This window comes from Capricornis sumatraensis, chromosome 1, assembly GCF_032405125.1.
Source record: "Capricornis sumatraensis isolate serow.1 chromosome 1, serow.2, whole genome shotgun sequence".
Classification (NCBI taxonomy): domain Eukaryota; kingdom Metazoa; phylum Chordata; class Mammalia; order Artiodactyla; family Bovidae; genus Capricornis; species Capricornis sumatraensis.
Genome location: NC_091069.1, coordinates 179,473,400 through 179,489,064, shown reverse-complemented (window position 1 = coordinate 179,489,064; position 15,665 = coordinate 179,473,400). Strand labels below are relative to the sequence as shown.

Genomic DNA, 15,665 nt, shown 5'->3' with positions numbered 1-15,665 from the left:
TCCACTGCAGGGGAACACGGGTTGGATCCCCAGTCGGGGAAGTAAGATCTTGCATGCCATGCGGTGTGGCCACCAAAACAAAACAAAACCAAGACCCACCAATACTTACTCTACATTTTGCAATGCTTCTACTAACTGGGTCTTCTGATCAGGTGCCATACGAGCAAACACAGTGCCATGCAGCATCAACTGGAAAAAACATGAATTTCTTTAAAATACTGTTTGCCATATATTCATCTAAAAACATACATAACCCAAATCACTAACCTTAGGAACAAGGTCTTGAAAATGCTCCAAAATCACTGAAAATGATTTTCCATTCATTGCAAAGTGATAACGAGTCACCTGAAGATCCTCTAAGTTATCATGGACCAATTTAATTGGAATAGCCTGTGTATAAGACATTCAGAACAGTATTTAGGCAGCCAGATCAAGTAAAAGAATCCTATTTTGAATATGTTTGACCCAAAACTAAATTTTTTCATTTGATGTTTCATATAAAATGCTGTTAAACGTTTACTGAATGTTAAAGAAAATTTAATTTTACGATAATCCATCTATATTATTATTTAAAGAGTAACACTTAAGTCTAAATATCAGCTTCAATTTGAAATGATCCATGAGCCAAATATTATGGACCATCTGCACCATTTATCACTACTTTTAAACTAAGATAAATACTTGGGATTCTTATAGTATAAAACTGTGCTTCTCAACTTTGGCTAAAAACATCAAAATTGAAACACTGCGATACTGCATCTGGCCTCATTCTGGTGAATCCAAGTCTCTGAGGAGAGGGCTCAGGCTTCTGTTTTGTTAACTTTTTGTTTTGTTGAGTTTTAATGCACCACTTTTTATTATTTCAGAATAAATTAAAATAAGCAAGCTTCAAAAAAGAAAACTCTACTTGACATTACCTCCGGGTCAATTGCTGATGAATCATTACTCTGTGTTATGGTGTCTGCATAATGCCAGTTTATCTTGGCAACTTTCCCATCCTTTGGAGGTAATGCTTCAGCAATAATAACTTTATCCTGAGGTAGTATCATTCCACAGTCTCTGGCTACAGAGACGGCAGTCAACATGTTGTCACCTAATTTTCAAAACATTGAAAATACATTAACATTAAAATGAAAACATAAATATATTAAACAACAAGTATTTACTGAGAATCTACTACAGTCCCCATAAGTGGGCTGGGCAAAATGAAGTTAATGTATAGTCCTTACTCTTGGAATTTAAAAGTTAGCCTGGAATTAAAAGTTAATCAGGACATACATATATCAAAGGAAGCCTCAAATCAAAAGAAGATAGATACTAAATAGTCAGAACATTCTCACCCACAACTGTTAAAGTCAAATACATTCTCAACCTTTGTGAGTCATGCACTAGGGGTACCCATTCAATGCTTGGCACTGCTGCTGCTGCTAAATCGCTTCAGTCGTGTCCGACTCTGTGCAACCCCATAGACAGCAGCCCACTAGGCTCCTCTGTCCCTGGGATTCTCCAGGCAAGAACACTGGAGTGGGTTGCCATTTCCTTCTCCAATGCATGAAAGTGAAAAGTGAAAGTGAAGTCGCTCAGTTGTGCCCGACTCTTAGCGACCCCATGGACTGCAGCCTACCAGGCTCCTCCGTCCACGGGATTTTCCAGGCAAGAGTACTGGAGTGGGGTGCCATTGCCTTCTCCGAATGCTTGGCACAGTGCTCAATAAATATTGTTGAAATAACCAAGGAGTGACTGGTAATCTATACAAGAATATGAGCACAACATAAAGAAAAAAGTGAATTACAAAGGCAAGATTACACACACACACACACACAAACAACAACAACAAAAAAAGCAAAGTAACAAGTATACAATCTTTATAAAACATAAAGAGAAGCAAGACAGACAACTTCTCAGTCATGAGAGGAAAGTATTAAAGACACTGTTAAAGACAAGATCAAGGCGGAAAATACAAACGTACAGGAGAAGCAGGCAAAGGTTTGGGGAGCCCACTGCTACCAGAAGAGGTACTATTGTCTCCTCTTCCCTTAATCCTACCCACTGTTTCCAAGCATGTCTTCCTGTGACCTGACAGATCCTCTTGGGACACACCATATTCTGTCATGGCAGGACAACAAGAACAAGCGATACAGACAGAAAGAGCTCTGAAGCAAAGTCACTAGAACCAAGAACTGCTGGGACGCTAATAAATTTGGTTACTTAAGCTATCTGGTATCAGATGGACCTCAGAGTTCCTAAACATAAAACCATACACAGATCTTCTCTATAAGTCTCTTACTGAACACATAAATGTTATAAAGTAAATGCCTTAAATCTGATTTTTTGCTAAGAAAACTTTAGAGCTGCCACAATTTCATACAGCTAAGAAATGGTAATTATCTAATATTATCAACAGTGTTAACACCAAGAGAATCCTTTGAATGCAGTAGTCAAGAAAGAAACCAGGGGGGCGGTCCTAAGATGGCGGAGGAATAGGACGGGAAGACCACTTTCTCCCTCTCAAATTCCTCAAAAGAACATTTCAACGCTGAGCAAACTCCACAAAACAACTTCTGTAGGCTGGCAGAGGACATCAGGCAACCAGAAAAGCAGACCATTGTCTTCAAAAACAGTGAACCTCTTTGAGTGTCCCTCAATGTGGAGAAACTTTTCATCTTTAACCTAGGTGTTTTATCATCGGTGCTGTATAGATGGAGAAGTCTAGAGGCTACTGTAAAAATAAAACTGAAAACCAGAAGCAGGAGGCTTAAGTCCAAAGCCTGAAAACATCAGAGAACTCCTGAATTCAGGGAACATTAAGCAATAGGAGCTCATCAAATGCCTCCATACCTACACTGAAACCAAGCTCCACCCAAGGACCAACAAGTTCCAGAACAAGACATACCACGCAAATTCTCCAGCAACACAGGAACACACCCCTGAGCTTCAATATACAGGCGGCTCAAAGTTACTCCAAAACCTTTGACATCTCATAACCCATTACTGGTCACTCCACTGCACTCCAGAGAGAAGAAACTCAGCTCCATCCACCAGAACTCCAACACAAGCCTCCCTAACCAGGAAACCTAGACAAGCCACTGATACAACCCCACCCACAGTGAGGAAGCTCCATAATAAAGAGAACTCCACAAATTACCAGAATATAAAAAGGCCACCCCAAACGCAGCAATATAATCAAGATGAAGAGACAGAGGAATACTCAGCAGGTAAAGGAACAGGAGAGTTGCCCACCAAACCAAACAAGAGAGGAAGAGGTAGGGAATCTACCTGAGAAAGAATTCCAAATATTGATAGTGAAAATGATCCATAATCTTGAAATCAAAATGGAATCACAGATAAATAGCCTAGAGACAAGGATTGAGAAGATGCAAGAAAGGTTTAACAAGGACCTAGAAGAAATAAAAAAGAGTCAATATATAATGAATAACGCAATAAATGAGATCAGAAACACTCTGGAGGCAACAAATAGCAGAATAACGGAGGCAGAAGATAGGATTAGTGAAAAAGAAGATAGAATGGTAGAAATAAATGAATCAGAGAGGAAACAAGAAAAACGAATTAAAAGAAATGAGGACAATCTCAGAGACCTCCAGGACGATATGAAACGCTCCAACATTCGAATTATAGGAGTTCCAGAAGAAGAAGACAAAAAGAAAGACCATGAGAAAATCCTTGAGGAGATAATAGTTGAAAACTTCCCTAAAATGGGGAAGGAAATAATCACCCAAGTCCAAGAAACACAGAGAGCTCCAAATAGGATAAACCCAAGGGGAAACACCCCAAGACACATATTAATCAAATTAACAAAGATCAAACACAAAGAACAAATATTAAAAGCAGCAAGGGAAAAACAACAAATAACACACAAGGGGATTCCCATAAGGATAACAGCTGATCTTTCAATAGAAACTCTTCAGGCCAGGAGGAAATGGCAACACATTCTTAAAGTGATGAAAGACAATAACCTACAGCCCAGATTACTGTACCCAGCAAGGATCTCATTCAAATACGAAGGAGAAATCAAAAGCTTTACAGACAAGCAAAAGCTGAGAGAATTCAGCACCACCGAACCAGCTCTCCAACAAATGCTAAAGGATATTCTCTAGACAGGAAACACAAAAAGGGTGTATAAACTCGAACCCAAAACAATAAAGTAAATGGTAACAGGATCATACTTATCAATAATTACCTTAAACGTAAATGGGTTGAATGCCCCAACCAAAAGACAAAGACTGGCCGAATGGATACAAAAACAAGACTCCTCTATATGCTGCTTACAAGAGACCCACTTCAAAACAAGGGACAAAGTGAAGGGCTGGAAAAAGATACACCATGCAAATAGAGACCAAAAGAAAGCAGGAGTGGCAATACTCATATCCGATAAAATAGACTTTAAAACAAAGGCTGTGAAAAGAGACAAAGAAGGCCACTACATAATGATCAAAGGATCAATCCAAGAAGAAGATATAACAATTATAAATATATATGCACCCAATATAGGAGCACCGCAATATGTAAGACAAATGCTAGCAAGTATGAAAGGGGAAATCAACAATAATACAATAATAGTGGGAGACTTTAATACCCCACTCACACCTATGGACAGATCAACTAAACAGAAAATCAACAAAGAAACGCAAACTTTAAACGATACATTAGACCAGTTAGACCTAATTGATATCTATAGGACATTTCACCCCAAAACAATGAATTTCACCTTTTTCTCAAGTGCTCATGGAACATTCTCCAAGACAGATCACATCCTGGGCCATAAATCTAAACTTGATAAATTCAAAAAAATCGAAATCATTCCAAGCATCTTTTCTGACCATAATGCATTAAGATTAGATCTCAATTACAGGAGAAAAACTATTAAAAATTCCAACATACGGAGGTTGAACAACACACTTCTGAATAACCAACAAATCACAGAAGAAATCAAAAAAGAAATCAAAATATGCATAGAAACTAATGAAAATGAAAACACAATAACCCAAAACCTGTGGGACACTATAAAAGCCGTGCTAAGAGGAAAGTTCATAGCAATACAGGCATACCTCAAGAAACAAGAAAAAAGTCAAATAAATAACCTAACTCTACACCTAAAGCAACTAGAAAAGGAAGAATTGGAGAACCCAAGAGTTAGTAGAAGGAAAGAAATCTTAAAAATTAGGGCAGAAATAAATGCAAAAGAAACAAAAGAGACCATAGCAAAAATCAACAAAGCCAAAAGCTGGTTCTTTGAAAGGATAAATAAAATTGACAAACCATTAGCGAGACTCATCAAGAAGCAAAGAGAGAAAAATCAAATCAATAAAATTAGAAATGAAAATGGAGAGATCACAACAGACAACACAGAAATACAAAGGATCATAAGAGACTACTATCCGCAGTTCTATGCCAATAAAATGGACAACGTGGAAGAAATGGACAAATTCTTAGAAAAGTACAACTTTCCAAAACTGAACCAGGAAGAAATAGAAAATCTTAACAGACCCATCACAAGCACGGAAATTGAAACTGTAATCAGAAATCTTCCAGCAAACAAAAGCCCAGGTCCAGATGGCTGCACAGCTGAATTCTACCAAAAATTTCGAGAAGAGCTAACACCTATCCTACTCAAACTCTTCCAGAAAATTGCAGAGGAAGGTAAACTTCCAAACTCATTCTATGAGGCCACCATCACCCTAATACCAAAACCTGACAAAGATACTACAAAAAAAGAAAACTACAGGCCAATATCACTGATGAACTTAGATGCAAAAATCCTTAACAAAATTCTAGCAATCAGAATCCAACAACACATTAAAAAGATCATACACCATTATCAAGTGGGCTTTATCCCAGGGATGCAAGGATTCTTCAATATCCGCAAATCAATCAATGTAATTCACCACATTAACAAATTGAAAAATAAAAACCATATGATTATCTCAATAGATGCAGAGAAGGCCTTTGACAAAATTCAACATCCATTTATGATAAAAACTCTCCAGAAAGCAGGAATAGAAGGAACATACCTCAACATAATAAAAGCTATATATGACAAACCCACAGCAAACATTATCCTCAATGGTGAAAAATTGAAAGCATTTCCCCTAAAGTCAGGAACAAGACAAGGGTGCCCACTTTCACCACTATTATTCAACATAGTTCTGGAAGTTTTGGCCACAGCAATCAGAGCAGAAAAAGAAATAAAAGGAATCCAAATTGGAAAAGAAGAAGTAAAACTTTCACTGTTTGCAGATGACATGATCCTCTACATAGAAAACCCTAAAGACTCCACCAGAAAATTACCAGAGCTAATCAATGAATACACTAAAGTTGCAGGATATAAAATCAACACACAGAAATCCCTTGCATTCCTATACACTAATAATGAGAAAGTAGAAAAAGAAATTAAGGAAACAATTCCATTCACCATTGCAACGAAAAGAATAAAATACTTAGGAATATATCTACCTAAAGAAACTAAAAACCTATATATAGAAAACTATAAAACACTGATGAAAGAAATCAAAGAAGACACTAATAGATGGAGAAATATACCATGTTCATGGATTGGAAGAATCAATATAGTGAAAATGAGTATACTACCCAAAGCAATTTACAAATTCAATGCAATCCCTATCAAGCTACCAGCCATATTTTTCACAGAACTAGAACAAATAATTTTAAGATTTGTATGGAAATACAAAAAACCTCGAATAGCCAAAGCAATCTTGAGAAAGAAGAATGGAACTGGAGGAATCAACTTGCCTGACTTCAGGCTCTACTACAAAGCCACAGTCATCAAGACAGTATGGTACTGGCACAAAGACAGACATATAGATCAATGGAACAAAATAGAAAGCCCAGAGATAAATCCACACACATATGGACACCTTATCTTTGACAAAGGAGGCAAGAATATACAATGGAGTAAAGACAATCTCTTTAACAAGTGGTGCTGGGAAAACTGGTCAACCACTTGTAAAAGAATGAAACTAGATCACTTTCTAACACCGCACACAAAAATAAACTCAAAATGGATTAAAGATCTAAATGTAAGACCAGAAACTATAAAACTCCTAGAGGAGAACATAGGCAAAACACTCTCCGACATAAATCACAGCAGGATCCTCTATGATCCACCTCCCAGAATACTGGAAATAAAAGCAAAAATAAACAAATGGGATCTAATTAAAATTAAAAGCTTCTGCACAACAAAGGAAAATATAAGCAAGGTGAAAAGACAGCCTTCTGAATGGGAGAAATAGCAAATGAAGCAACTGACAAACAACTAATCTCAAAAATATACAAGCAACTTATGCAGCTCAATTCCAGAAAAATAAACGACCCAATCAAAAAATGGGCCAAAGAACTAAATAGACATTTCTCCAAAGAAGACATACGGATGGCTAACAAACACATGAAAAGATGCTCAACATCTCTCATTATTAGAGAAATGCAAATCAAAACCACAATGAGGTACCACTTCACGCCAGTCAGAATGTCTGAGACCCAAAAATCTGCAAGCAATAAATGCTGGAGAGGGTGTGGAGAAAAGGGAACCCTCCTACACTGTTGGTGGGAATGCAAACTAGTACAGCCACTTTGGAGAACAGTGTGGAGATTCCTTAAAACACTGCAAATAGAACTACCTTATGACCCAGCAATCCCACTGCTGGGCATACACACCGAGGAAACCAGAATTGAAAGAGACACGTGTACCCCAATGTTCATCACAGCACTGTTTATAATAGCCAGGACATGGAAACAACCTAGGTGTCCATCAGCAGATGAATGGATAAGAAAGCTGTGGTACATATACACAATGGAGTATTACTCAGCCGTTAAAAAGAATACATTTGAATCAGTTCTGATGAGATGGATGAAACTGGAGCCAATTATACAGAGTGAAGTAAGCCAGAAAGAAAAACACCAATACAGTATATACTAACACATATATATGGAATTTAGAAAGATGGCAATGACGACCCTGTATGCAAGACAGCAAAAAAGACACAGATGTGTATAACGGACTTTTGGACTCAGAGGGAGAGGGAGAAGGTGGGATGATTTGGGAGAATGGCATTGTAACATGTATACTATCATGTAAGAATCAAATTGCCAGTCTATGTCCGACGCAGGATACAGCATGCTTGAGGCTGGTGCATGGGGATGACCCACAGAGATGTTATGGGGAGGGAGGTGGGAGGGGGGTTCATGTTTGGGAACGCATGTACACCCGTGGTGGATTCATGTCAATGTATGGCAAAACCAATACAGTATTGTAAAGTAAAATAAAGTAAAAATGAAAATTAAAAAAAACAAGAAACCAAAAAATGGCTCTTTTCACTATTACACATTCAAACAATAATAAATGTACTATTCTATATATAAAAATATAATTTAACCAATCACTTCCGATGTATCTGGTGGCACAGTTCTAAAAATTATAGACAATCCCAAAATACGTCAATCGTATTCTTCATCCTCAAAAATCTTATATTCTAGTAGAGAAAACAAATCTACAAATAACTAACACAAGCAAAGGAAAATAACTGCTATAAGAAATGTGATTAGAGAGAGATAACAAAAAAGAGCACAGCTAAATATTTATAGTATGTCCTTCACTAGTTTATTATACTTATTATAAACAGATCTAAAGGATTTCCAAAGTGTATTGTGAAGTTGTCCTCTATCTTAGAAAAGTATTCAGAGCTGAAAACAGGGCAACATAGGATGGAGCTACTCTATGATAAATTTAATTACTTGACTGATAATAATGCAGTATTAGATGGAATTATATAGTGGTAAGGAGGCTTTTATAATGCACTGATCATTCCTTAATGATGGATAACGTGAACTCTAAGAGTCACACTCAGTTTTTTCGTGTGTCCTTTTACAAAGTCTAACCTGTGACCATGACAGTGCGAATGTTGGCTTTATGCAAATCTTCAAGTACTGCAGGGGTTTCTCGCTTTAATTTGTTCTGCATTATTATTAATCCCATAAAATCCATGTTGTTCTCGATGGCATCTCTGCAGAAAAAGAAATTTTAACATAATGATTTAGTCAACAGAACAAGCATTTGTTCACTTTGTTGATAAGGCAATTTAAAATAGCCATCAATTATAAATTAAAAACATTTTATATGCTGAATAAATGTATAAGTTTATGAGTTCAACCTCAAAAAGTTTAAATCTGAAAAAGTAATTCCCAAGAAATACATTTTGAAATTAAGTTTTACCCTTTGAAACATGGGTTTATAAAGATTCTTAGGAAATGTATATCTTTGTAATAAGACACAGAACTCTTCTAGTACTAACGAATATTCATCTTGTATCCTACCTACAAACTGAATAAACATAAAATATATCTATTCCTTACTGTCCTCCCACACAACATACTCTAATTTAAATGTTAAGAGAAAAGGAAAAAACTGTACCACAGGCACATTCAACAGTTATACTGAATTCACTATCAAGTCTTTGAGGAATTTTATAACTCTTGATCAAAATCTTGATCTTGGAAGTGCGATGCAGAAAGTATTAGCAGTCCAACAATGAGATCTATTCAGGACTCAGAGATGGGTTTTCTACAATGTTCATTTTCAGTAGTTATCAAGATGCTGTTCCTTCAAAGAGGTGATTATCTACTATGTACCAAGTACCATACAAGTCACTGGAAGGTCAAAGATGAAAAGCCAGGATCTCTACTCTCAACTTCCCTGTAGCTCAGACAGTAAAGAATCCTCCTGCAATGCAGACCTGGGTTCAATCCCTGGGTCGGGAGGATCCTCTAGAGAAGGCAATGACAACCCACTCCAGTATTCTTGCTTGGAGAATCCCATGGACAAAGGAGCCTGGCAGGCTACAGTCCATGGGGTCGCAATGAGTCAGCCACAACTGAGTTACTAACACTACTACTCCTCCTCCTCTTAAGACCCTTTTGTGGGGAAACAGACATGCAAGCAAAGAGACCACACAAAAATAATATGTGCTTCAGTACTGTAACGGAGAAGTCTGTTCAGCGATAGCAGCATTCTTAAACTAAAGCTATCGAAATCCTATTACATTGAAGAGAAATACTTTCTTCAATGGAGAAAGCAGGGCTTGAAATTAGGGACCAAAATTTCAGACTTGGATTAACCAAGTGGTTTTTCTACACAAAATTAAACTATAAGAGTGCTTAAGTAAACAGCAACTAAGTCTAAACACCTTTAAAATTATATATTTATACAATGGGTGGTAAAGATATTAGAGAATAATTAGAAAACTTTATACAAATGATACTGCTGGAGGTAACAGGAGAAGTCAGTCTTGAAACTTGAAAATGCATTTCAAAGCACAAAGCTGTGCCAATGTAAAACTACTGGGTCAAAGCTCTGTAACCATTTTCCTGTACTGGTTTCTGCCTGCAGCCAGTTTCCTAACTCTCCTATGAGTGATGCCGGTCATAGAAATCTTGCCCTCTAATTAATGAAGAGTATAATAATCAATTCAAGATACACAGGTTCAAGCTATAAGAGAAATGCCAAAATCTGTCCCCACAGGTAGAATGGAAACACGGAGAAGATCTTAATTGAAAGATGAAGGGAAGCAGAGAGAGAGAAGAGTTGATAGGGAGGGTAGAGTATCCTTGGCAGATGGAACAGTTGGTCCAAGGCTGGAAGGTTGCCTGAAAGACAGGCTCAAGAACCAGAGGCAACTCAATTCTCAGTTTTTAAGGTCTGGGAGGAGGAGTGGCAAAAGGCAAAGCTTTAAAAAAGGCAACTCTAATGTACCCTTCGTAGGAATTAGGATACAGTATTTTACATGTGAGGCTCCTAATCACAAATATGCCTCAAACCATTTGATTACTGCTGCGTTTTTTATGTCCCTTCTTAGGCCAAATCCCCCTCAATATTCTGTTTTAATGGGTAGAATTAAGTTCCTTTTCCTTTCAGTTATTATTTAGCTAACCACTCCACTCCCTTAATTTTCATCCAAAAAAATGGGATTGCACTATAAACACTGCACTTCACTTTTCATTTAATGAGCTCAGAATAATTAAAAGTATTAATACTTCATAACCACTATCATATTTATGATATTTACCCTATTTTAACTTGAATCTTATCTCACATAGATATATTTCCTTCAGCTGAATTCCATGGACTGTACATGGTGGGTCAAACTGCGTAAGTAAACTTAGATTTTAATAGATATTATGCAAGTTCTTTAGGAATTTACAATAGTTCAGCAGCAGGGTTTTTTTTGAGCTTTTTTTTAAAATTTAAATTTATTTATTTTAATTGGAGGCTAATTACTTTACAATATTGTATTGGTTTTGCCATACATCAACATTAATCTGCCACAGGTATACACATGTTCCCCATCCTGAACCACCTCTCCCACCTCCCTCCCCATACCATCCCTCTGGGTCATCCCAGTGCACCAGCCCAGAGCATCCTGTATCCTGCATAGAACCTAGCTGGCGATTCGTTTCTTACATGATATTATACATGTTTCAATGCCATTCTCCCAAATCATCCCACCCTCGCCCTCTCCCACAGAGTCCAAAACACTGTTCTATACATCTGTGTCTCTTTTGCTGTCTTGCATACAGGGTTATCGTTACCATCTTTCTAAATTTCATATGTATGCCTTAGTATACTGTATTGGTGTTTTTCTTTCTGATTTACTTCACTCTGTATAATCGGCTCCAGTTTCATCCACCTCATTAGAACTGATTCAAATGTATTCTTTTTAGTGGCTGAGTAATACTCCATTGTGTATAGGTACCACAGCTTTCTTATCCATTCATCTGCTGATGGACATCTAGGTTGCTTCCATGTCCTGGCTATTATAAACAGTGCTGTGATGAACATTGGGGTACACGTGTCTCTTTCAATTCTGGTTTCCTCAGTGTGTATACCCAGCAGTGGGATTGCTGGGTCATAAGGTAGTTCTATTTGCAGTTTTTTAAGGAATCTCCACACTGTTCTCCAAAGTGGCTGTACTAGTTTGCATTCCCACCAACAGTGTAGGAGGGTTCCCTTTTCTCCACACCCTCTCCAGCATTTACTGGTTGTATTTGGATTGCAGCCATTCTGACTGGCATGAAATGGTACCTCATTGTGGTTTTGATTTGCATTTCTCTGATAATGAGTGATGTTGAGCATCTTTTCATGTGTTTGTTAGCCATCTGTATGTCTTCTTTGGAGAATTTTTGTTAAAATTTTCTCAAGCCTTTGCTAACATTTGATATCATCAATCTTTTGAATTTTGTAAACTTTAAGAAAAAACCCTGGTTGTGGTTTAATTCTGTAGCTCCCCCAAAACTGAAGTGTCTCATCCTTTTCATGTGTTCAGTGGCCACTTATATGTCCTTTTCTGATAATTATCTGTTATCATTTACCCTTTTAAAAAAATTAAGTATGTGTTTCATTGTTTCTTTCCTGATTTATATTCTTGATCAAGAACTCCTCTGAAAGGTGATGGGAAGCCACTTATTATAAGAATTCCAGGTAGAAGACTGGTATTAGATTTGAATGTTAAAACCTCTCAGTGGACAGAGTGTGGTACACAGATTAGACAAAGGGAAAAGTGGAGAAAAGAGCTAAGTCCCTGAATGAGAGACAATGACAGTGGGGATGTGAAAAGAAAAGTCTATTTGATAGGCAGAATCAGCAGGAGAGCCAATAAATCTTACTTTCCGCTTTGAAGTGCTAGGTCCACCATGAAATATTCCTAACCAAAAGTGTTATTTTCAAAAGGTTAGGCTAGATCAGTCTTATTATAACAGGACAATCCTTGAATGTGACACATAGCTGTAACTGGAGGTAAATGTGATGTTGGTAATGGCCATCTAACCTTTGGCGGTGAGGGTGGAAGGTGTTATTGTGACTCATGATACTCTGATCAAACGAGCACTTGGTTTCAACTACTAGGCAAAAGCAAGTATGGGTGACCCTTGAATAACATGAGTTTGAACTGTGTGAGTCCAATTACACATGGATGTTTTTCAATAAATACTATTAGTACTACAAGATCCATAGCTGAATCTGCTCGGCAGGTCCAGGAGCCAATCCCCTATAGATACCAAGGAATAACTGTAGATCATTGGAAAATAAACTTCCGTAGAATGTTTACCAAAAACATAATTATGTTGCTCGAACACGCCCAACACATAGCAAGCACTCAATAAACATTTAAAAAATTAATTAAAAATAGTTCCAGGGAGTTGTACTTTTATCTCAATTGCCTAAAACATTGAATTATGCTATACATTTGCACATATCCAATAATCATTTACTTAGTAAATAATAAACTGAATATAAATGATTGCACAAGACTTTCATAAACATAAATGATGCCTTATTGGAAACTGTAGGCAAAACCATTCAGCAACGTGTACCTGCCAACATTCTGCACTTTGTGCCATGTCAGTTTTGACTCCAATTTTCTGTGTGCAAGAGCAATCACACGGAAGCCCTGTTTGGTGTAATCTTCCAAAACTTTTTCAAAATCACCAGGAACTTTTAAAAAAGAGAAAATGAAGGTCATTGTTAGAACTGTGATTACCAGCTTACACAAGTATCAGAATTTCACTCAAAGCCTTGCTGCTTCCTTACCGGTTTCAGGCTTACAAAGACCAGCAATGACTTCTGGTGCCCCTTTCATGTAGGCATCCATCTTTCTGTCCCCGAGCACCCTGGCCACCACACACATACGTTGCAAAGCAGAGGAAAATGGGAACTGGCGAACAATTCCTATCTCATAAACAGCCTACAGAATTTCAAAAGATGCACAAACCATTATTTTTCAAAGAATTAAAACAGATATACCAGTATATTTCAGTTCAGTTCAGTTCAGTCGCTCAGTCGTGTCCAACTCTTTGCGACCCCATGAATTGCAGCATGCCAGGCCTCCCTGTCCATCACCAACACCTGGAGTTCACTCAAACTCACGTCCATCGAGTCGATGATGCCGTCCAGCCATCTCATCCTCTGTCTCCTCCAATCCCTCCCAGCATCATTACTATACCTCAATTAAAAAAAAAAATTTTTTTTTAAGATATACTTAGGTAATGAGTAAACATTCTTCACTTACTGGAAGTTCAAACAGCTCCTAAAAAGAAAATAAGACAAAAAGAATAAAGTAAAAGTACAGATTAAGTCAATTAACACACTCAAGTGAAAAAAAATTTAACTGCGTATCCACAAATTTATTTGGAAAATAACACAGAATTTTTAATATTTCAAAGTCAGGTTTAAGATTGCTTCTCTACCAGCTCCCATGTCTTAAAAAAGAAAAGTTTATTCTTGAGTATTTTAAAACACTCTGCTATCCTAGGAATATTAACATATTAAGTTCTTAAACGAACTAAGAGGTATATATTTAAAAATTAACCTAAAAATAAAGGCTTCCACATATTCTTTTTATTAAATCCTAGGAATACAATGCAAACTAAAAGTCTTAACCACCATGCATCTAAATCACAAGGCTCCAAGCTGCTTGCTAAGTAGGAAAGAAAGGAACAGCACTGAGAATTAAATCTCAATGTTTTCCATGGAATGCCTCTAACACACCAGGCATAGTTTCTGATAAATGCAGTAAAGATATTCATATCTGCATTAGAGTTTTTAAAAGGACATGTGATTCCATCTTCCAGCAATATTTTAAAATGAGGAGAAAATGTAAGCACCAAAAGAATTATCAGGCAGTTCCATACCATTTCTTGGTTTCCTGCAGGTGCAGATTCAGGAAGCAGCTGTTTTGGAGGACGAACCACAGTTGGCATAATTCGATTATGAAGTGCTGTTTCTTCTTCAGTTGCTTCTTCCAGAATCTGAAAGGAAAATAATCAACACACTGATTCATGAAACTCATAAATTCAACTCACTGGTTCCATTTTAAAATAAAACGTTATGGCTATCCTCAGTTAAGGTTTTTTTTTTTTTTTTAAGTAAAACAAAGTATAAATAAAGCTAGTTTTAAAGTTCTAGTAACCTGTGGGAGAGGGGAGGCAGAGGTTAGTAAAGAAATAGAGAAAAACTTCTAATATTGCGCCTATAACCAATTAAGTCTAGAGACTAGTTCTGTAAAATACAGAACGTCCCTGCAGTTTCAAAAATTTTTAGTCTATCATCCACAGATTCCCTGCTGCTAACAGAAGAGGATTCAAAATATGCAGAGCTCAGATATGTTTAGTAGAACCACTGGGTCAGGAGCTCACTGAGGCAGGAATTGTAAATTTAGCTTTCCAGCTTGTTGTTGTTATTGCTCAGTCACTAAGTCATGTCCAACTCTTTTGCAACCTGATGGACTGTAGGCCCGCCAGGCTCCTGTCACGGCATTTCCCAGGCAAGAATACGGGAGTGGGTGCCATTTCCTTCTCCAGGGGACCTTCCTGACCCAGAGACTGAACCTGCGTCTCCTGCATTGGCAGGTGAGTTCTTTATCACTGAGCCACCAGGGAAGCCCAGTTTTCCCAGTCTGAACACATCTAATTAAAGCACTATTATGCTAGCTCCTTGAAATTTAATATTAAACTATTTTTGGTGGAAAATTCAATAAAAAAACTTATATTGAATACACATATATGAATAAGAAACTAATTTCACTCTGTAAGTGAAGGAATCATGAGTGGGAAAATGATGGGGAAGAGAGCTATGCTGAATTAGC

General features: G+C 37.3%; 1 protein-coding gene across 3 annotated transcripts in view; it reads right to left on the bottom strand.

Annotated features, from left to right (window-relative positions):
* Positions 1–15,665, bottom strand: part of ATP13A3 (ATPase 13A3) — a 63,502-nt gene that overhangs the window by 26,825 nt on the left and 21,012 nt on the right. For all 3 annotated transcript variants that reach the window (XM_068981456.1, XM_068981470.1, XM_068981463.1), the window contains 8 exons: positions 14,713–14,829; positions 14,091–14,108; positions 13,613–13,766; positions 13,396–13,516; positions 8,911–9,035; positions 918–1,093; positions 268–390; positions 110–189 (listed from right to left, as the gene is read on the bottom strand). In XM_068981456.1, coding sequence (XP_068837557.1) covers positions 110–189; positions 268–390; positions 918–1,093; positions 8,911–9,035; positions 13,396–13,516; positions 13,613–13,766; positions 14,091–14,108; positions 14,713–14,829 — 914 coding nt within the window. The remainder of the gene's footprint in view (positions 1–109; positions 190–267; positions 391–917; positions 1,094–8,910; positions 9,036–13,395; positions 13,517–13,612; positions 13,767–14,090; positions 14,109–14,712; positions 14,830–15,665) is intronic.